The sequence below is a fragment of the Phragmites australis genome, chromosome 18 (assembly GCF_958298935.1).
Source record: "Phragmites australis chromosome 18, lpPhrAust1.1, whole genome shotgun sequence".
NCBI classification, from domain to species: domain Eukaryota; kingdom Viridiplantae; phylum Streptophyta; class Magnoliopsida; order Poales; family Poaceae; genus Phragmites; species Phragmites australis.
The window spans coordinates 3,631,884-3,655,067 of record NC_084938.1 but is presented as its reverse complement, the minus strand read 5'-3'; the positions used below and the strand labels follow the sequence as shown (position 1 = coordinate 3,655,067).

At 40.8% G+C, this 23,184-nt stretch overlaps 2 protein-coding genes across 3 annotated transcripts; both read left to right on the top strand.

Moving 5' to 3' along the window:
• Window positions 1–1,420: 1,420 nt before the first annotated feature.
• On the top strand, window positions 1,421–7,672 carry LOC133898710 (DNA topoisomerase 1 beta-like). Its single transcript, XM_062339386.1, has 16 exons — window positions 1,421–1,584; window positions 2,130–3,390; window positions 3,532–3,726; window positions 3,955–4,035; window positions 4,379–4,438; window positions 4,526–4,620; window positions 4,713–4,869; window positions 4,949–5,074; window positions 5,444–5,524; window positions 5,619–5,709; window positions 5,834–5,967; window positions 6,382–6,450; window positions 6,539–6,628; window positions 6,721–6,824; window positions 6,907–7,075; window positions 7,158–7,672. Exons 2-16 carry the CDS (start codon window positions 2,185–2,187, stop codon window positions 7,224–7,226), a joined length of 2,727 nt encoding a protein of 908 aa, XP_062195370.1. The 5' UTR covers window positions 1,421–1,584; window positions 2,130–2,184; the 3' UTR covers window positions 7,227–7,672.
• Window positions 7,673–9,513: 1,841 nt separating this feature from the next.
• On the top strand, window positions 9,514–15,448 carry LOC133899767 (sm-like protein LSM2). Of its 2 annotated transcripts, none has more exons than XM_062340830.1 (4): window positions 9,514–9,699; window positions 9,945–9,988; window positions 10,094–10,252; window positions 14,997–15,448. In XM_062340830.1, the coding sequence occupies exons 2-4, from the start codon at window positions 9,986–9,988 to the stop codon at window positions 15,114–15,116; spliced, it is 282 nt and encodes a 93-aa protein (XP_062196814.1). In that variant the 5' UTR covers window positions 9,514–9,699; window positions 9,945–9,985; the 3' UTR covers window positions 15,117–15,448. The 2 variants fall into 2 exon arrangements, with proteins under 2 accessions (XP_062196814.1, XP_062196812.1); XM_062340828.1 differs by having other exon boundaries at window positions 9,515–9,719.
• Window positions 15,449–23,184: the final 7,736 nt, after the last annotated feature.

The following is a 23,184-nucleotide window of genomic DNA, read 5'->3' as shown; positions in this document are numbered from 1 at the left end:
TAGTAATAATTCGCTCTAGAATTGGATATTACTGACTCTTTGTTTTGTTCTTTATGGCCAGATTTGGAACGATTTAAATTGGAATATATATATATATATATATATATATATATATATATATATATATATATATATATATATTCTGGTGTTTTTTGGAACTAGGTTTAGGTTCAACTCTGGCTGTGTATGCTTATAATCAATTTAGATATCTCCTTATTGGAAGGATGTCCTTTCCGAATGAATATTTAAGAATTTGTCATTTCAGCATGCTGTGGTAGTATGGTTTATATGATATGCAACTCTGTCTGACTATGTATATGTTAGTGAGCCAAAGTGAAAAAAAAATAAAGTGTAATATTAAGGGTGATAAATTCTTAATGTCTTTTTCCCGAAAATTCAAATTGATTATCATACATATCCTTAAGCCTTACAACTACAAAGCCATAAAACCAACTCCTAAAAGAAATCACAATAAACCACATAATATCTTAGTTGCTGAATCTCGTACGGCACAAGATATGCATATCATACTAGTTGCATTAACGACCAGTAAAACAGTTAGAAAAGTATTTATGATGAGATAACTTGTGTCTACATATCTTTCATTTGTTTTGGTGATGAAATGTAAGCTTCATATTTGCCTGCACAGAAGAGATAGAGGGTGCATTTTGATCCTTAGACAAGGTTCATCTTACCTTGCCGAGTGAGATGAATGTGGATCAATGTTTGGTTGAGTGACGAGCTCACCTCGAAACTTGCGCAGGCAAGAAAAAGCCTTTCTAAAACCAAAGAGTAGATTTTGCTCGCATGCGCTAGCAAACAAGGCTTGCTCATGTTGATGAGGCTAGACAAAGCTCGTTTGATAACTAAACAGATCTAAAGTTTATATATAGAGCATGTTTATTGAAGTTTTTAGTGCATAATAGGTAGTCCCATGCTATCCAAACAAAAATCTTACACGCCATCGAATGAATGATCTTGAATTATCCACTACTTGAATGGAACACGCACTCCACAGGTCATCTATACATTTTCCAATTTTGGAGTCGCCTCTTGACGCTAATCCACAACCGCCGCACGTGCAGCCACTGACACCCCATCCCCACCGATAATTCGTCTCACCGACACGCGGGCCCGGGGCTCGGGTTCTCGCGGTGGTAGCTTCCGGTTCACCAAACAGCGAGCGAGCCGTGCGCCCGCCCGTCACGCATCCAACCCCTCTCTCTCTCTCTCTGCGGGTGGGCCCTTTTACCCGCCCTCTCACCGCTGTTTCGGTTTCTCTCCTCTCCCATCTCCCTGCGCGTGGGCCCCTTTTCTCCATCCACCCACCGCTCTCTCTCCTCGTCCGTGTCGCTGCCAGTGGGCCCCATCGTCTCTCTCTCTCTCTGTGCTCTGGGAGTCTGGGTCCGAACAAGCAACCAAAAAAAAAAAAACGAGGGAGAGACGAGACGAGGGCTGATAGATAAGCAAGCGGCGCGACCAGCCCAGCCCTAACCCTAGCTCCCTCTCTCCCGCCGCCGACCTCCGCGGGATCCATCCGGACGGCGGCCCTGCCCCGCCCAGCCCCCCGGGGCGCCTCGGCCGGTGCGTCCCTCGTCGCTGGCTCTCTATCCCTCTCCGTTCGTTCCTCGCCTCTCGCCGCGGGTGGCTGCGCGGGGCTGGGGCGGTGTGTCTGTGGATGCGCTGACAGGCCGATGGGGTCGTGGTAGGTGGGTCGGGGGAGGGTTGCGCCCTCCCGATCGGGTTGCGCCATTGGGGCGGCGTTTTTCTCTCGGCGCGGGGGGGGGGGGGGGATCTGTGAGGGAGGCGCGGGGAAACGTTGGTTGCATTAGTCTAGTGTGTGTTACTGATCTTAGTATGGTGTCAATCAGTTGATGAACAATGTTTTGGAATCCGAAGTTGGCTGTGCATAAGGCGATTGTGTTAGCGTCTAGTGATTATGTGAAATCAGGGCATGATAGGAACAACAATTCGTAGATGGGTTAGTTTCGAATAGGGTCTCAGATGAACAAATCATGCGATTTGTGGATAGACCGCTTCGTATGATACAATTTACTATACTGGTCTCCCTTGTTGAATCGGTAGAATGTCACATGTGGTTTGCTTACATGTGTCACCTTTGTTTGCAGGTGTGGCTGACTTGGTCCTTTTGATCCGGTGGTGGCAGGCTACCGTGAGGGAGCGATGGCTGTTGTCAACCCTAACAACCCTGTTATGTTTGATAATGATGACGATGACGGCCCGATTTCATTCAAGAGGTCAAGCAACTCCATGAAGAGCAGCCGACCTACCCCCTCGAAGCCGGAGGGCTCATCAGGAAACGCTGCTGCGCCTGTCAGGAGCTTAAAACCTGTGGCTCCGAATCCGCAGAAGAATGGGGTGACCAATACTTCGAGGCCACTGCATCTGAAGCCGCAGTTGTCTAGCCCAAACCATCGGCCTTCGGGATCTGGGCTGCCAAACAGGTTGGCAGAACATAGTTCTAAGATCAACAATGCTGATAAGAGTAAACTTAAAAGACCTCTTGTGAAAGAAGAGCAGGCTGATGATTCAGATGATGACACAACACCAATTGGGTTAAGGAAAAAGGTCGAGGAGAAGAAATTGAAGAGAGTTGATACAAGGGGTGAGAAGGCAGATGATTCAGATGAAGACCATAAGCCATTGAGTCTCAAGATCAACTCATCCAAAATGCCTGCCAATAGCACGAGTAAGGCTGTTTTGCAGAAAACTGCACCAAAAATTGAGCAGCCTGATGACGATTCAGACGATGATAAACCATTGGCAAGCAGGTTGCCCACTAATGCTGCTCCAAAAAGTGGAGGTAATATGTCTGATGATTCAGAGGACGAGAAGCCTTTGGCTGCCCGATTTTCGAAAGTTACTGGCAATGCAAATCTAAAATCAGGTTCTTCGAACAAGGGGTTAAATAATGATGCAAACGACCCACGAAATTTTGGTAAAAGGCCTCTAGATAATGATAATCAAACGAGTTTAGCTCTCAAGAAGGCAAAGCCTTCGAATGTTTCAGCTTCTGCAAGTGTCAAAAGAGAATCTAAGGCAGATGACAATGACAACATGCCTCTTGCACAAAGGCTGAAAATGGGCGAGTCTTCAAAAGGCAAACCATCTGCAAAGAATGTCACCAAGAAGAGTCCTGCATCATTGAAGAAGGACAGCAAGAAAATGAAAACGAAAATGAAAACAAAGAAGATAATGAAAAATTCTCAGTTCTCTAAGAAATTGAGGGTCCCTCCTGGATCTGGTGGTGGACAGAAATGGACCACCTTGGAGCACAATGGTGTTATTTTCCCTCCTCCATACAAGCCTCATGGTGTCAAAATGCTTTACAATGGGCAACTTGTTGATCTGACGCCAGAACAAGAGGAGGTGATATATGGAGCATTAGCTCTTTCTTGCTTTATTTGCAACTTTTGATCTGTAGCAACAAGAATGATGTAGTAATAAGATTACTCCTAAATCCAAATCTTGTTTTCTCATATTTGCTCCTTTGTTTATTCTCTATCGCAGGTTGCAACAATGTTTGCTGTGATGAAAGACACAGACTATGCGACCAAGAAGACATTCACCGAGAACTTTTTCAACGACTGGAGAAAAATTCTCGGTAAAAACCATATTATCAAGAAATTTGAGCTGTGTGATTTCACCCCGATATATGAATGGCACCTCAGGGAGAAGGAGAAGAAGAAGCAGATGACATCAGAGGTAACTGCTTGTGATCTTTGTTATAACAAAGCTACACATCTGACTTATTCTGTAGATTGAATTTTAAGTTAATGCATCATATTGATGTGCTCTTAGAGAAATTAGACAACCGGCCTTTTGGTGGTTTATGATAGGAATCGTGTCCAAACTGGAGTAGCCTGGGGAAAGCAATTTTTACCTTAATTCCTTGCCACCATCATCTGAGTCTTTGAAATGCTTTCTTTACAGGAGAAAAAAGTATTGCGGGAAGAGAAATTGAGACAAGAGGAGAAGTATATGTGGGCTGTTGTAGATGGTAAAAAAGAGAAGGTAATTTTCCTTATACTCTGAAATAGTTCGATAGCTTATGCCATGTTAATTTATAAATACTTCTCTTGTCCCCTTTTGTTCCGTTCTTGTACTAGATCGATACTTTTTTTTTGTTAGCCAGGATTTTTTTGGTTGACAAGGCTACTTTTCTTTGATTAAGATTCTTGCACTAGATACGAATAATAGGGTGTTAATGTACTATAAACAGTTTCCTTAGTATAACTTAACTTTTTCTATGATTCTATTATCGTATTTGTATAGTAGCTGTGTTTGCTATCTACTCTACTATTTCAAGAGCATTTTGCCAACATTTCTTCTGGGCCAAATTGTTTATTCGTTTCAGGTCGGCAATTTCAGAGTAGAACCACCTGGCTTGTTCAGGGGACGTGGAGAACATCCAAAGGTGCAGATATAATAACATGTAAAATACAGTTTTTTGCTGTTTTAAGTGAGTGCCTTCTTTTTTAGGCTTTTTGTTACATTGTTTTAGATGGGAAAACTGAAGCGACGCATTCAACCAAGTGATATTACAATAAATATCGGAAAAGGGGTTCCAGTCCCTGAGTGTCCGATACCTGGAGAAAGGTACCATTTTCCCTGATATTTTATTTATAAACTATATTTGTGAATAGGTTGTTTGCATGCCAGCAGTGTTTGATTGGCCATGTGTCCTGCAGCTGGAAAGAAGTCAAACATGACAATACTGTTACATGGCTGGCCTTTTGGAATGATCCAATTAGCCAAAAAGATTTTAAGTATGTTTTCCTGGCAGCAAGCAGTTCACTGAAGGGGCAAAGTGATAAAGAGAAATACGAGAAGTCCAGAAAATTGAAGGTGAGGAAGTTCGATTTGTGGGTTTGGAGGATTCAAATCTGCATGTACATATAATTTTCTTTCTGCATGTCCATGGCAGGGTCACATACAAAAAATTCGTGACAATTACACGAAGGATTTCAAAAGCAGAGATCAGACAAGGAAGCAAATTGCTGTGGCAACATACCTTATTGATAAACTAGCCCTTAGGGCAGGCAACGAAAAGGTATTATCCAGGAACCAAAGTTTGATAGCTATGACTTGTATTCTAAACAATTAGAATGTATTTTGTGATGTCTCTGTTGGCGATTTGGTTTTGTGCACAAGTATGCTTGCTTTTATGTAATATCTCATCTGCATCAGCGACATTATTATTTAAAATAATAATTTTGCATCAAGACTGATTTATTTCGGTTAGCTGAGGTGCTGTGGCCGCAATGATTTTACATGATGAACTACTCTTCTACGGAAAATATTTTCCTTTTACCATACAACCTTATACCATAAAGTTCTTCATTACTATTCGGCTTTGAGCTTTATTGAAATATTTTAATATGAGCTTTTATTCTTAGTTACTATTTTAAATCGTTTTCAGGACGATGATGAAGCTGACACTGTTGGTTGCTGTACGCTGAAAGTTGATAATGTTACTTGTATGCCCCCAAATAATCTTCAGGTCTTGATCTTCAATATTTTATTCATCATGTTTACTCAATATGGTAACTTAATTCTGACGCAATCTGAATATCTGATGTTCATGAACTTTACAGTTTGACTTTCTTGGTAAAGATTCTATAAGATACTTCAACACCGTAGAGGTTGAACTGCTCGTGTACAAGGCAATTGAGGATTTCCGTGCTGGTATATCTCTCCCATGCTTCTCTTCTATTTTAGAAATCTCTCTCTCTCTCTCTCTCTCTCTCTCTCTCTCTCTCTGCCCTATTCTAATCATTCACTTCTGTTTTTTCTGTATCTTGTTTTGTAGGGAAAAAAGCGGGAGAACCTCTCTTTGACAAGCTCGATACAACTAGGCTAAATGCTCACCTGAAGGACCTAATGCCTGGGCTTACTGCAAAAGTGTTCCGTACATATAATGCTTCCATCACCTTGGATGATATTGTAAGTTGAAAGCAAACTTAAGTTTTACCAGGTTTCTGTTTGCTATTCTTTCAAACTGTTTAGGCTTGCACAGACTCTCAGAGCAGTGTGAAGTAAATATTAAAGTTTCTCATGTGTAAAACAATTTAGGAACATCTGTTCTATTGTTTTCTTTTGGCATCTGCTCTTTTGATATTTTATACTTGTACCTGCTGCCCAAGTTACCTGCAAATATGTCATTAATCAATGTTAGATCATCATACCTTCAGTTTTCACACTTGTCTGATTTTTACTTCGGATAAGAGCGTATACATATGCAATATGTTATTATGTTTCATGCGACTTTCTCTAAAAAAAATGTTTCATGTGACTACCATGTATGGTGTGCTAATTTATTATGATTTAAACATATATGTGTTTGTGTTGACATTACAGTTGCACAAAGAAACGGAAGATGGAACTCTTCTTGAAAAAATTGCTGTCTATCAACTAGCAAACAAAGAGGTACAATCTGTTAACTATTTAAGGAAAAAATGATGTACTTGTATCATCACTCATCTCGACTATGGACTGTCCTTTCTCATATACTCAGGTTGCCATAATCTGTAACCATCAGCGTGCTGTCTCAAAATCACATGATTCCCAGATGACCAGAATGAATGAAAAGATCGATGAATTAAAGGTTGGCTTTCTACTGCAAATTATCAGCTCAAGCTTCTGCCATCGCTTAACCATTTGTTGCAAAGTCTCAGTTACACTTTTCTTTTTCCTCAGGCCCAGAGGGATGAGTTGAAAGTAGACTTGAGCAAAGCAAAGAAAGGAAAGCCTCTAGGCAATGATAAAGATGGGAAGCCAAAGAGGAATTTGGCGCCTGAATTGTAACATCTCGATCACAGTTTTATCATATTTTGTATATTTAAACGAAGATCAGATAGGCAATCTCACAAAATCCACTTGCAGGATTGAAAAGAAGATTGCAGTGGCTGAAGCCAAGATAGAGAAGATGGAGATGGAAAAGAAGATAAAAGAGGATTTAAAGACAGTAGCACTTGGAACGTCAAAGATCAACTACCTTGATCCTAGGATTACTGTGGCATGGTGCAAACGACATGAAGTCCCTATTGAAAAGGTATGAAAACATTTGTTCTCTAAGTTCCCTATTGAGAAGGCACGTAGTTACTGAACCTGCTCCCTACTGTTTTCGCTGACAGATTTTCAACAAATCGCTTATTGCGAAATTTGGATGGGCAATGGACGTCGACCCGGAATTCAGATTCTAGGAGCACTGGTTGTGATGCCCGGTCAGTTTGATCCAGCTTCCAGTCCTTCTCCCGGACACTAATTGCAGCTAGGAAAGGAAGAGCTCGGTGTTAGTTTTGTCAAGTCTCCCTGCTCCTGGAACGAAGGAAGCACCCGGCATTCACTTTTTAGGCCATTCTTCTTCTTCTTTCCCTCCCTCCCTCTTGGTGTACTTGCCACCGTTCGATTGCGTTAAGTTCTGTATGCATTTGCTGAGGAATTTGATCTCGTTGAGAACGGATGGACAATCAATTTATACCGAGTTTGTCTCAAAGATAGATGACTTGTTAAGTGATGGTCTCGTGGGACTGCAATTGTGTATCATGAGGTTTCATTTGGCCGAGGAAGTGAAGTGTGTTAAGTATGTTGTACTCGAGAAGTGTTCATTGGTAATGGAAGAAGTGCCGAGGTGTAAAGTTTTGATCAATGGTGTTACATCCGTCCCTCTGTGCCATCTTACATCAACTTTTGAATATGACATGTTCTGAACTTGTCTAAAATTATGGTTTTGTGCAATCTGTTCAATCCTGTGTCGTCTTATGCTGCAAAACACGTGCTGGCCGGCCAAGCGTTTATGCGCCTGTTTGTCGTAAAAAATGTTGTAGCTGCTTGGTGTAGGCCGTGTCCTTGTCTCATGTGCGGGACCTTGAATGAATTTTTTGATGGAATGACATCTCGAATTAAAAGAGTGGATCGTGCTGATAATATGTTAAGATGCAAACAATGCTCCCAATCCTGGGGTCTTCTAAATTCTCTGCCTTCAACAAGTTTTGCATCGACCTAAGACAATAAGTTGGGGGTGTTGCTAAAATCCTCTTTGGACCCTAATTCCTATTTGGACAGGCAAGGACCATTTAATCAAATCTCCAATTGACAGGAAACCATGAGCCCGGTGAACTCGCTATATGAACTTCGTCACATTTCTCTTAAGAACAATAAATAGAACCAATGATATTTTTCTTGCATTCCTCATTGATTTACACTGTATAATGCATACTCCCTTTTCGTACTAGAGTGCCACGTCATCACCAAATAGGGTGATCCATGGCTTTATCGGTTTAAACATGAAATCCGGTTTAATGATTTTAAGATGGATTTAAAATTTAAGTAAAATAGTAAAATACTTCTTTTGAATGGAATTTGAAGTAAAATAATAAGAATCTGACTTGATGATAATGAAAAAAATAAGAAAATTATAAAGAAACTCGTCTCACCCCACAACCCTAGCTCCCCATGCCTTCCACTCATCGCCACCGAGCACGTCCGACCCCTTCCGTTGAAAGCGAGGCCTCCGGTGAAGCCTCAAATCATTCTCTGGTCGTACGCATCCTACTCCTCCTTCCTCTGCTTGACTGCATGGAGCAAGATCCATTCGGGCCCGGATTGGCTTTTCCCGTCACTGGTAAGGAAGCCCTAATTTGGATGCATTTTTTGTTTTGCTATTGTTAGAAATTGAATATGTTGACTCTTGGGGATTCATTTGTTGTGCGAAGGGAGGATTATAGCGGATCTAACATTTGGATATTGGGTGTTCGTAGTTAATAAAAAAATTTCTTCAATAGTTAGTCATATAATAAATATATTTTATCTCAACTCTTTGCTAGATACATTTTGTACTATGACTCAAGTCACATTTTTTCATTAGTTGATTCAGATTAACTATTGTTTGGGGCTAACTAACTATGTGTCTCATGTGATCACCTCTAGATCTTATATGCATTTCTTATCATAGATTATTCTTTCCTTGTATTGGTTCTTGTTTTCCAGAGTTATAATATATGTTACTCGTTGCAATACTGCTACATAGCAAGATCTCAATCAACATTTTGCCTAAATATATATTTTATATTCTTTGGAAATATAAAAATTTAGGTAATTATTGCACCACTCTTTAATGTTGAGGACATTCTAAACTTTAGCTAATTTTTCTCCTATTTTTTTATTTATTTTCATTAGTAAAACGGTTACATATTTGTAGCCGGTAACAAGGCGAGGAGGATGTAGGATGAGGATGAATAGCAAAAGTAAGTAAATTATTCAAAATTTAGAGATTTTTATTAGATAAAAGAAGAGTATAGAGAAGAGGTGATACGATAATCAACTTGCATTTTATATAATAGTAGAGGTTTATCCTGAATGGAGCTGTTAATTGATGGACCAAACCAAATCTTTTGGGCCGGGCTCCTGTATTTCTTCAGGAATTGTCTGTAGAGAAGCCCAATACTGGCCGAGACACGCAGTAGGGTTCAGAGTTTCCCTCGATGAGCAGCGACCGAACCGCGGCGCCGCAGCTCAGCTCCCACTGACTCGATTCGGCCGCTCCGACGCTCCGTAGCCGCCGGGAACTGAGCGGCAGCCACCCGACTCCGGTGGTTCCACGGAAGAACGGCAGGCAGCCAGTCACACTTCCCCCGCCGACGCGTCGATTGGATTGGATTGGATTGGACTGGACTGGTGATCCATCCCAACTTGGGGTTGTTTTCTTTCGTTGGACCGCAGCTAGTTTATTTTTGCAAAAACAATAATGATTAGGGTTTAACTGAACACCCACGACTATTTCCTGTGAGATCTGACGGTTTTATGCGAATCAGTATGCCTCAGTTAGTTGGGCAAACGAGAGAGAGAAGGGGGGGAATCAGCCTTTGCTTCCTTGCAAAATTTTGGTGCTAATTTTGCTGTCTTCTTTGCAATTTTTTCAGGGGTCAGCTGAGCCGGCAGCAGCGAGAGTTCTCAAGCCAGTATGGTAATTCTTCTCTTGTCCAGATCGTTTGTCTCTACTTCAGGTGTCCCTATATGTTGTCAGGAATGCGGTGCAGTTGGTCAGCGATGTTCCTTTTTTCCTGTGCAGTTGTTCTTCTCCTACTTCAAGGAGCTGGTGGGGAAGGAGGTGACAGTGGAGCTTAAGAACGATCTGGCGATCCGCGGGACACTCCACTCGGTCGACCAGTACCTCAATATCAAGCTCGAGAACACTCGCGTCGTCGTCGCGGACAAGTATCCCCACATGGTATGCCGCTGTCGTGTCTAGTTATGTCATTACAGAATCGATGCCCTTCAGCTTAACTTTATCGTTTAGAGTTTGTATGCTGCTGCTCTTTCCTTGGTCGTTCACGCCATCCTTGTTTGATCACTTAGTAGGAATGACTGGAAAAGACCATAGCCGTTAATTGAATTTTTTTAATATTACTTTTTTTTACACATATTACAGAAATAATACTGAAAATGAAGAAATTCCAAAAATAATACATATTCGTCCAACGGTTTGGCGAAAATAGGTGACGTGTTCCCGACGGCAGCTTCGAGGTTATTTTCGCCAAACTGTTAGACGCAAACTAATCTTTGCCAAATAGTACACGGAAAATTAATTTTCGCCAAACCGTTGACGGAAAACTTGTTTTTGCTAAACGGTTGAACGAAAAATCCCCGTGAGCTCAACGTGAACCCTATCTCCTGCATTGGCCCGTAAGCTCAGTGTGAACCCTATCTCCTGCATCGGAATGGCCGAAAATCTTTCTTCTGTCGACAAAATATTATATCACTTTTTTATTTTGCGATTGAACTTATTTCTTATAAAGAATAGAAAGATGTAAAATAAATCGTAGAATCGCTTGTCCGACAATAGGACGTAGTTGATAAAAATTATATGGGAGGCTACAATAATAGTTGTAAAGTATAAGTAGTATAGAACCCGGTACAGATGTTACATACGCTGATGAACATTACATGTGATATGGGATTTTTCGTCGTAGCGCGAATAGACCCTAACCATAAAGAGCTGACGATAATAAATATTGACATGTACGGTACGCCTAAATAGTAACCTAATACCGTGCCGCTGCTAAACCTAACATGTTTTAGGAAAAGAAAATATGTCGGGTTACAATAGATGCTCTCTACTGAGTGCACCTAGGATATTTGCCATTTCTTAGGACATGGGTGCCCGCCGCCCTAGCACAGCGGATCCTCTCTCGCTTCCTTTCCCTCTCTGCTTCGCGTCCCTTCAGCCGCGGTGCGCTCAGTTGTTGCCTTTCTCATGCGCTCCTTCTGATGCTTCAGTCGTAGTTTCTCATGTTGTTTCTCGTACTTTCGGCGTTTGTACGTTTTTATTCTCCACCACATGCCCATGTCGATCCACTGTTTCTAGTGTTCATTTTGCTTCATGTTGAGCCATTACATGAAGTAATAGGTAGGTGAATGAGACTGGACAAATGAAACAAGAGGGGAGATTAGTAAGACAGAAAAGTGTCACATGAGTGATCTATGTCGCTATACCGGTGGGTACTTATACGGTCTATATCGAAACTTGTCGTACTGATAGTTGACACATATAAAGAAGCGTAGACCATATGTGTAGGATATATCCTGAGACTTGCGAAGCCTACAAGTATCGTCATAGAAGCACATTGGCGGTTCGACCCCTTAGAGGAAATCCCCTAGTGTTTCTTAGGTGGGTTTAGTGGAGCTAAGGAAGACATTGCAGTAGAGAGAGCTGAGGAAAGAGTAGTCTATCCATCGATAAGGGTGGAGTTATTTATAATGGATAGGGACTGGAGCATAGGATTCCCTATGAAAGTTGAAAACGTTGTGGCATTGATGTTTGACAGAGATTTCCTGTGGACGCTGTTGCTTGGTGTGGTTATTTTATTCTACAAAAGTTCAGCATATAGTTATTATTACCACTCTTCATTGAGTTCATGTAGCCTCATCTTCGGCCGTTCAACATCCGCGCGCCTCATTATCTCAGCCTCATCGTAGCCGTAGTTGATGTTCGCGTACTCTTCTTCGTTCGCGTACCATTCGTACTTTTACTTGGTTGCCATACTGTTGGAGGAAAACAAATAAATTAGATGAGATTCGTAGCATGATAGGATGTCATACACACTTACCTCTCATCAGAACCAAGCGACTGTGGCAAGCGGGAATGGTTGCAGACGTGCTATTTTACAGCACTCGCACCGCGACATGCGTGCTTCATGCGCTTCTATCTTCAGCTCAATCTCCCTCTTTTTTTTTGCTCAGGGTCTTCATTTCTCTTTCACTTTTGTTCCTCACGTTTGAATCTATCAAGGATGCTCTTGCCCTTACCCTTACCCTTGTTGGACCCGGACCCTGACCCTGAACCGGTAGCTATGGAAGGGAGTGTGTTGAACTGTGTTGGAGATGAAGTAGCCATGGATGGGTTATCCTTATATGCATCCGGTAGCCATGAAGGGGGATGAAGTACTCGATGTGTATGCACAAGCATTGGAGTGTCTAAAGGCTGAGTTAGGATAGAGCTGTTGTCATTTCATGGATTAAGCTGAGTCGTGTGGTTTAGCAAGGAGTTATTGTTGCTTCAGTATGAAAGGCAGGGAATCATATGAAAGGTTTGTAGAATGCTGCAGTGCAATGCGATGATGGGTCTGTGCATTGCGATGTGCGTCACTGAAGCGTATAGTGAATGCATTGGATGCGTTCCTGCAGCGAGGGGTCAGTGGACATACAGATAAAGCAATAGACATACATCTAAAAACAAAATTAATTTTTTTTTACTTTACTCTTCTTCTTACTCCTTCCCTTCTCCTCCCTCCTCCCTCCTCCTCCTTCTCCCTCCTCCCTTCTTCCTCTTTTCTCTTCTCTCTTCTCCTCTATGCTCGCGCGGTTGCTTTCTGCTCGCGCTGTCGTGCCTGGCCAGCGAAATGAGATGGAGTTCACGGGTGCGGACGCAGGGGTGAAGGGTCACAGGGGCATGGAGTTTTCGGCCACTCGTTTGGCGAAAATTAATTTTCTGTCTACGGTTTGACGACAATTAGTTTTCGTCCAACGGTTTGGTGGAAATAGCCTCGAAACTGCCACCGGAGACCCCTAACCTGCCGCCGGGGACACGTCACCTATTTTCGCCATACGGTTTGGTGAAAATAGTTTTCGCCAAACCGTTGAACGAATAGATATTATTTTCGGAATTTCTTCATTTTTGGTATTATTTCTGTAATACCCGTACAAAAAAGTAATATTAAAAAAAAGTCCGTGTTAGTTCCCCTTTTCTAGCATCTTGGGTTGTGTGGTGGAATGTTCCTATGTTGTACGAGTAAAGGCCAAAAGGGTTGCTTTTGCTGCTAATCTAGCATTCTTGTGGCAACCTTACACTAATATAGTTGTGATCTTGACTTGTGTCAGTCTTACCTTAGCTCAATCAAGAATTCATATCTGCTTGACTGTTGTATTGTGTATAAACCACCACATTCTCATATGTTAAGTGATTAAATCTTAACTGAGCCCCTCTAGCATGTGCCTGAATTATTTTGTGATGAATGCTGTATTGCAAATTTATGACATCCTGTCAGTTTATGTATAAAGTTCTGTTTCAGAATCAAGGTCCTGAAGTTGCATAAGTGAAATAAATATGATAGATCCAATGGCGTTGCTCCTAGAGCTCAGTTCAGTAGAACAATGTTTAGATAGATGGATCAAAGATTGTTGAGGCATGCCAGCTATGTCGGTCGCTCCTCTACTTGCGGCTGTCTTAACTGCTGAATCCATCCACTATATCTCGAGGCTATCCAATTGATTTTGCATATAATGATCAATGAACCCTTTATTGTTAGGCTTTCAAATATGTTAATATGTTACTACAGGTCTTATTATGTCTGCACCTGAAATTTTGAAGCCTGTTAATCCAAGCACAAGATCTAGATAGACCAGTGCAAGATATAGATAGACCTTTCTGTTGTTGACTGAAAAACCATATCATTGTGTATTATTGTTCAAGCAACTTACGATAACCATATGATGGTCTCCCCAAAGAAAAAAAGAGTGACACTAGGAGGTTGACAGTTGACACATGTGCTGGTTTCTCCTTCTCTCATATGACTCATGGGTGTGCAACTTGGATCTAGTCAATTTGCACTAATCTAGCGTTTTAGCATTCTTGTGGCAACCTTACACTAACAATTAGTTGCACTCCTGACTCTGTAGCAGTCTGACCTTGAAATTGACCGTTGTAACTCAGTGCATGGGCAATGGATGGTGTCCACACTCCACACATACAGAATAACACCACAAATGTAGCCATGGAAGAAATAGAACATGTGTATCCAGAAGATTAATATCTTGTATTCTTGTGCATAAACACCCTATAGTTGCGTAAGTGAAATGAGTGACAGATCCAATGTGCTTCTCCTACTTCAGATGATGTTATTACTGCAGGTCTTATCAATGCCTGAACTGCACATGAAATTTTAATGCCTATTAGTTCCAGTGCAAGTTACAGATATAACCATCCATTGTTGAATGAGAAAAGTATGTCACAGTTTGTTGTTCAAGCAGCTTTTGTTTGCATAACTAAACATTGTGAAGTTTGATATATGCGCTAGCTTCTCCTTTTCACATGGAACTCTTGGATCTGTGATGTTGCATCTAATCAGTTAGCACTGCTGTAGGCTAGTAGGGTGCTGATCCTGATATTTAACATGAAGTGTTCCCAAAGCAAAGCAACTTATTCCTATCCTATACCATGTTTTGTGGGTACTATAGTTATCCATTGTCTGACATGTATCCTTTTTTATCTGTTAGGTGAATGCACTGTTATTCTTGCCCTCTTTTACACTAATGCTGCATCCTTTTGTGATTAATCAATCAGTCTTTTGTAAGCCTCCAATGCATTTCTTTCCTACAAGAAAGAAATAGGCACATTAATCAAATATGTACTAGCAAGTAATATTCAATTACTGATGTCGACTGTGCTGATAAAATTCATCATTTTCCTCTGGCAGACATCGGTGCGCAACTGCTTTATCAGGGGTTCCGTGGTGCGGTACGTACTGCTTCCACAGGACGGTGTGGACATCGACATCCTCCATGATGCCACCAGGAGGGAGGCACGCGGAGGCTGATGATACTCAGTCCTCTTCTGCTTCCCCAAGAGGAGCCCCCCACTGATCCAAGGTAAACGAAACATGTGTGCTGGTGTGATAGACACTGGTGTTGACAGAACTCTATCTATCAATCGCTCCTGGTACTTGAAGTGACAAACATTAGAAGGTTATTGTATGTCCTGTTATTAGGGAATGCAATCGGTAATGCCGTGGCCCTGTGTATTTCTTGTGTATTTCAATTAGTAATATTGTTAGACCAAACAGGGCCCATTGATTAGCTGTGATGTTCTCCTCTGTCTGGCCATGTTCTTGAGAAGTTATCATTGGCATGACGTGCAAAGCATTGTTAACCGGTTGGTGGCCATTGATCTTGAATTATTAGTCTAGAAATTAGGATGAGTGTGACCTGAAGTTAAAGCGACGCCACTGGTCGAAGTGGAAAGCGAAAAACGACGTGTAACCCTATCGGATCTGACGATTGTGAACCAAAGCTGGATGTATTTAGATGTTGATTCATGCTTGTTAAGCCAGTTTGACCGGAAGAACTTGTATGGCAGCTCAGCTTGCTCAATTGGTGGGCATCCCGGTACTCTGCTTGCCACTGTCACGATCATTGGCAAAGTTAGCAGCGTCAGATCGGGATATTAGATATGGTGTTTGCATATTAGCATGATTCTATATCGTGGGACTGTGCCTCGGAAAACATTGTTCCCAATATTACGATGTCTGGACCGCTATTTTAATTCACTTATGATGCCAAATAGAGTGACCTGCGTGGAGACAATGCGTATGACGACCATAAGACTCTATGAATCGAGAAGTTAGAAATTAATTGATGTTTGTCTAACTGTTGGGAAGTTGCTTCCGATAGTTGATTAATCAAACAGGTGTCCGTTCAGAAAGTATATCTCCTCGAACAGATATATCATCAATATGTATATATTTGGAAACAATTATCAATAAAAGATAACGAGTTTGAATTATTTTTTTACTATCTACTTTGTAATCTAAATCAACTCATAACACATTATCAGCATGTGAACCTTCACTGAGCCATCAACACAAGAACAGGAGGCACCAAGCCCTCCATCAATAGTAGAAAGTGAGAAATGGTAAGGATGAACTTATCTTCGATTGTCGTCGTTCTTCTTCGTGTCCTACGCCAGGCAGGCCATCGTCGCCATGATCTTCGTCGGAATGATGGTTGGCGTCGCCACTACGCTCCTATGGATCGCGGCCACCGTAGCCACCGCTCCCACGGACGTGGTGGCCGTGACCCGCACATGCCTCGCCGTCCTCCGGTGGTGAGGCACCCCGCTGGCCCAAGCCACCCACCTCCAACCCTGACCGCGCTCGGTGATGATGCTCCTCCACACGCACAAGTCCACGCCAACTGTCCCGTGCACGGCTTCATGCCATTCATGAACACGCCGACGACCCGCTGCTTCCCCGCTGCCAATGGAGGTTGACGTCCACGTCGACGTTGAATCGACGCTCCCTTCCCCGACACATGCACCGACCGCTCCGATGGCACCTGGACCGAGTCGCCCTGGCCAACTTGCCGCCACAGTTGTGCGCTGCATTAGCAGCGGCGCACTATGGTGGCTCGCCGTGGGTTATCCCCTTCTTCAACGACCTTGCAGCTGGATCCAACTCGGGCGGCTCCTCTCCTCCATGTGGTGCAGGCCCCGTCCTCACCACTCCCACAAGCGAAGGGACCTCGATGACGCCCTCTACTCCGGCTGGCCACGTCCTTCGTCGCTTCACCACTGCAACAACGAACCGTCGTCCCAGCTTACGCTCGAGCTCTTGGTCATTGGCGGCCACATGCCTTCGCTTCGAGGCCTCGAACGGCAGCACAACGGGCTACCTCTCCCCCTCGTCGGAGGAGGATTACAACCCGCTCAAAAGCACAGAGGCACGTCGACGGCGGAGCAGGCACGGTGGCAAAGCTGCGCTATGGCGACAACGCGTACGGGCGTGGCTGCCGGGGCTAGGGAATCCCTAACCTTAACCGCCGGCCACGGCCCCTTTTATCAGCCACCGCGTGAGATCTCACTTAGGCCGGCTGAAAGGCCGCCAAGGCCCAAGCGCAGGTCAAGCTGACCTGATCCTTCCCACTCCCGACCACACGGGTCGAAAGGCTGTTTGTGCTTCGGCCCAGGTCGCTTTGCCCCATGCGCCAGCCCAAGCAACAGAGACCATAGGCTATTTTGCAAACCCCTCGGGGTTTCTCACAAATTGCAAGATGGTCCAACTACTAGTACAATGTATTAAGTATTTTTTATGTTTAGGACCTTGATGTTTACTATAATTACATTTAGTATTGTTTATTGTTATAATTTAACATTCAAGACCCTATTTTTCTGGAATATTATACATTGTTTAATGTGTTTGCTTCATGCAATCCTTATAACATGCAATTATGTTTACGACCACTTTAGTTTTGCAATTGAAATTATTTTTTCTTACAAGATTATACTGTAGTTGACCTTAATTAAGCCCAAAGAGCTTTTATGCCCAAAAGTGCTTAATTCAAGAATAATTATAATGAAAAATCAAATTAAGTGATTACCTTAATTTAATATTTGAGAAACACAAAGCAATGGAGATATGGATCTACAACATATTTGCAGATTATCCACTATTTCTGTAAGGTCTACATTTTGTCATCCTGATAAAATGATTACCTACAATGGGCTCTTTCAAATATTATACTTAGCATAACACAAGGTAATAGAAATATAGGAATCTACTGACATTGTCAGATTATGCTTCTACTACTGCGAGATCTACATCATATTTGGTGATTATCTTCAACGTGTTAGCTACATAATTTGATGTTCACATTATATAATTAGGTCTCAACTTAATTTTACATATATTGCATCATTATTACGACAATACTATGATGATTTTTAAATTTACCAATAGCAAATTAATCAAATCTATGGTTTAAATTCATGTAGGTCAAGATGACCAACAAAGAGTTCGATATACTCGCATTTGATGGTCACAACTACCCGACATGGGCAATGGACGTTAAGGTTAGCCTTGCGTCCCACGAAATGGTAGCGGCACTCCAACCTCCCCAACAGGTAGATCCACCGCTCATAAATCAAGTTAAATATGGTGCATTATACATAATAAGGCACCATATCCATCCGGTTCTTAAATTTGAGTATCTGATGGAAGAAAACCTGAGCACATTATGGCTAGCTCTCAAAAGAAGATATGAGCAGCAAAATGCAATCATTTTGCCTAATGCAAGTCATGAATGAACACATACCTGGCTCCAGGATTTCAAATATGTTGGATATTACAATCATGTTGTTCAAAAAATATGTTCTAAGTTGCATTTTTGTGAAAAAGAGCCCACTAAAGCGGAAAAGATAGAGAAAACTTTAACTAGTATACTTCTCACTGATAGGATTTTACAGCAACAATATCATGCAAGAGAATACCAATTTTATTTGACTTGATACATGCATTACTTCATGCCAAAAAGCATGATGAATTCCTTAGGAATTATCATCAGCATTCAATAGACGTTTCTCCTTACCTAAAGTACATTCTAATGTCCAGAATAACAATAAGTTCGATAGCTCTTCTAGAAGCCAACCAACAAACTTTAAAGGTAAACATAGACGCAACAAGAAGCAGAAGCCACATGCACCAGAAAAGGGGAAAGACGTATCTAAACCCAAATTTGACAAATATAATGTTTATCGCAAGTGTGACTGCTACAAGCACACTATTAAGAAAAGTTGAACCCCGAAACATTTAATTGATCTCTACTTACAATCCGTAAAACGTAACCGACCTGCTCAAGGACAAAGAACACTTCAATTTTCAAACTGACACTGCCAAGGAGGCTAGTTGTTCACAACAAATTCCATAAGAACCAAGTAACAACCAGACTCTTAAGCGACCAAAAGATTCGATGAGCATGGAAAACATGATCGTCGAATTTGCTTCGCATGACATGTTTAGAGACCTTATTTAATCTTCCAATTTCAAAGATACTATGTTATCTACGTCTATTAGTTGTTGTAATAATAAGTTGTCATCATTATATATTGTATGCCATAATATTGCATCAACACTTATGATACTAAATAAAGTTTGTATGTATGCTATATATCTGATGAAGAATTTCACATTAAATTCTTCAACTCTATATATAGATTTCTACGAGAGCCAATCCGATAGAGGAGGAAATATGCATTGTGGACAGTTATACTATAAATTCTATACTTAGGGAAACAAAATATTTTCAAACTCTTACTAAGCGACAATGAAATATTTTGATAATCACTGAACGCGATGCAATGATTGTTGGCTCCGGTCATACCATAATTACTCTTCCTATAAGTATTCAAGTTATAATTAAGGATGCTTTATTATATCCTGATTCAACTTGTACCTTATTAAGTTATAGAGATATCTGTCAGAATAATTTTCATATTAAAACACATGATGACAACAAAGAGGAATGTCTCCTCTTAATGAAAACAACGGATATGATAAACAAGTACTTGAGAAAATTCCCTCTTTATCGTTCGTATTGTACTACATATATATCAAATCCGTAGCAAATGTTATGTATAAGATAATTTTTTAGAATGTTAATGCATTCCAAACTTGGCATGATCACCTTAGTCATCCCGGCATAGGAATGATGCAAAAAATTATTAGCAATTCCAATTATCATAATTTAAGTGATGCTAAATTCCCTCAATTTTCAGATTTTATGCACACTACATGTGCCAAGCAAGCTAATTTTAAGACCATCCTACCTTAAAATTTAAGCAGAACTATTCAAATTCCTTGAACGTATTCAAGGTGATATATGTGGTCTTATCCAACAATTAACTGGATCACTCAGGTATTTCATGGTTCTAATAGATGCATCTACAAGATGGTCTCACGTGTGTCTCTTGTCCACGTGAAACCATGTGTTTGCAAAGTAATGGCTCAAACTATTAAATTATGAGCACATTATCCTAAGCATCGAATTCAATCAATTCGAACGGACAATAATGCAGAATTCTTCTCACGTACCTTCAATGATTATTGTATGGTCCTAGGAATTCAAATTCAGTATTCTGTCTCATATGTCCATACTTAAAATGTTTTACATGATCCCTTATCAAAAGAATTAAGTCATTTCATGACCCTTATTACAAAATTGCAAGTTACCAACTTTATATTGGAGTTATGCAGTTTTATACGCTCCTAACTTAATTCAATTGTGAACTATTGCATATCATAGTACTTCCCCTCTACAATTAGTACGTGAAAATCCACCAAGTATTTTTCATCTGTGTAAATTCGGTTGCGCTACATATGTACCGATCTCACAACTGCAATGTACATCTATAGGCCAACACAGGAAATTAGAGATCAACGTGAGATATCAATCTCCGTCAATCATTAAATACCTCAAGCCTCTTACATGGGACCTATTTATGGCCCATTATGCTGATTGTATATTCAATGAGGATTATTTTTCAGCATTAGGAGGAAATTTTAAGTACTAGAATGAATGCTAGAAAATCAATTGGAATGTCCAAGACATTTCTGCCTTAGATCTACGTGCTCAAGAATCTAAACTTCAAGCTCAGAAAATTATCAGTTTGCAACATATTGCAAATAACCCGTCGGATACATTTACTGACTACAAAGGTGTCACAAAATTCTATAATCTTGCCAAAACTGTGCCTGAAAGAGTAGAGGTACCAATAAAAACACTCAACTCCGTGTTCAAAATAAAAAGGGAAGAAGTACAACCACAAAGAAGGATACAACTTGTTGCAAACACTAAAGGAAACATATAATTAGATTCATATAATCAAACTAAGAAAATAATTGAACAAATGTAATTACCATGTTAAGCACTCTAATTACTATTATTATTGTAAGTACTAATTAAAAACATAATTTAAGTACTTATTGTATCTCACGCTGCTGCTCCTTCTCGCCTCGGGCTGATTCTCCTCTCCTCGCACTGCTGCTACTTCTCACCCCACGCTACTTCTCCTCTCCTCTCCTCTCCTCTCCACGCATGCTATGATGCTGCTTCCCCTCTCTTCTCCTCCTTTACGCTTCTGCTCTCCTCTTGCGCTGCAGCTGCCCTCATGCATGCGCATCAGCTGCCCTCATTTTATAGCGAAGAGTGGAGAGATAAAAGGTGACAACAATATGACACGATTTAACTAATTTGATGGGACGCCGAAAGCAGGGATAACACCATATGCGCCGAAAGCATGTAGGCTGAATACGACACTGTTGCCCATATTCGACACCTTATGTCCCGGATCCACGTTTTTCAAAATTTGAGATACCGAATATGAGTGCTAGATTTATAAATATGTCGATATATTACCTATTTTAAAGAATACGATAATATATATTATTTATTTTTCTATTGGGGAGGGGGGGAACTAGTCGGTTTTAACTTATACTCCTCCCCTCCAAACCATTTCATAGCAACGTACATCCTCTCTTAGACACTAATACGAAATAGCACACAAGCATATATTTGAGCCAGAGATTATCATTTCATTTTTGTGAATCGAAGTACTAGTTAGAGAAACGCCATTATCTATCTAGTTATTTTATGATCTTGATACGTGGGCCCAAGCCTTTTATCTCAGTATTCACCAATTCAATATTTGGTTACCCTTACCGTCCCCCAATTAATTCAATATTTTGCAAATAAAATAAGAATAAACTTGATTATCACTCTCTTCAAGTAGGTAAAGACAAAAGCTGATCTCATGTGGAACATTAGTGTTTATATTCCATCCATCACAAATAGTTATAGTTTTGAAAAATAGCACCACCACTAATTTCTATTATAATATTTTGGAAATGAGATTGTTTGCTGTTCCGCTACAATGATTTCTTAGAAGAGTTTCTGGTTTATGTTTTTTTAGAGGTGTAGACGTGTTGTTTAACTGTGCTAGCTGCTCTGTCACAAACAGCATGACACCGACGAGTGGGACCGGCTCACTGTGTCAGTGAGAACTAGTCGTGTGAGCACGGGTAGCTGCTGCCATCGAAGCCTAGAAGAGAGGCTTGCTGGTCCGGTGGGCCACACCAGACATGCACACGTGCCAATATCAGTGGGCCCTACCTTTGGTTTGACCAATTAAAAGCGAAACATCTCTTCTAAGCAACGGCTTCATTCTTTAGAACACCTAGGACAGGATTATAGAAAGCAAGGCGTGTTTGTTGTCTTCCTCTAGTTTTATATACTAAAGTCCTTCAAAAGTTGATATTTGGCTTTAAAGGAAATAGAACTATGATCCTATTTAACATAGCTTATTGCTATCTTAAATAGAACTATGACCCTATTTAACATAGCTTATTGCTATCTTTTTCTTTTTGGAAGCTATAAACTGAAACAAATATACTGATTTATTGGTGGTTTTTGAAAAATTAGTTTCTGATGAAATAAATTAAAAGCTGATAAGTTGACTGAGAGCGATTTTTTTGAAAAGCTGGTGTGTTGAGAACTTAAAAATTTCTCGTAAAATCAATAACTTTTGGTATAAACAACTTTTAGCAAAAACCATTTTTCAATAAAAGACCATAAATTTCAATTATATCAAACAGAACCTACGCAGCCTTATAATATGTATGCAGTAACGGAAAACAAAAACTCATCTAACACTTAACATTATTTGCTCGAAAAGAAAAAAAGAAACACTCAGCACTGTTTGAGAAATAGAATATTTTTTCGTGGAGTTGAATTTCTTGAATCTCATAAGAGCCTGAGCTATAACAAGGTATAAGGAAACCTCACGAAGAAAAAAATCAGCAGACATTTTGCATTCTTTTTACTTTCCATATGTCCTATTGCAAATTTGTTAGAACTCACATGTATTATATTGCATGGATTTAGCAAGTGGCCGCTCCATGGTGTCCTAGGAAACACACTTCTAGAGTGAGGCAACTGTCTTTCTTGCAATCACAAAACAAACCCAAGAGTTTTGGTGGAAGCTGCCCTCACCAGTCACCACTGGCTACTAGTCTAGTATGTAGTGGAGCACGCTCTTTTCTATTAAAAATCACTAAT

Excerpts from the sequence above, each read along its gene's own strand:
- LOC133898710 (XM_062339386.1), top strand. The coding sequence starts at position 2,185 with ATGGCTGTTGTCAACCCTAACAACCCTGTTATGTTTGATAATGATGAC. Across the intron at positions 5,075-5,443 it reads TTAGGGCAGGCAACGAAAAG|GACGATGATGAAGCTGACAC; the intron begins GTATTATCCAGG and ends AATCGTTTTCAG. Across the intron at positions 6,451-6,538 it reads ATCAACTAGCAAACAAAGAG|GTTGCCATAATCTGTAACCA; the intron begins GTACAATCTGTT and ends TCATATACTCAG.
- LOC133899767 (XM_062340830.1), top strand. Across the intron at positions 10,253-14,996 it reads CGGACAAGTATCCCCACATG|ACATCGGTGCGCAACTGCTT; the intron begins GTATGCCGCTGT and ends TTCCTCTGGCAG.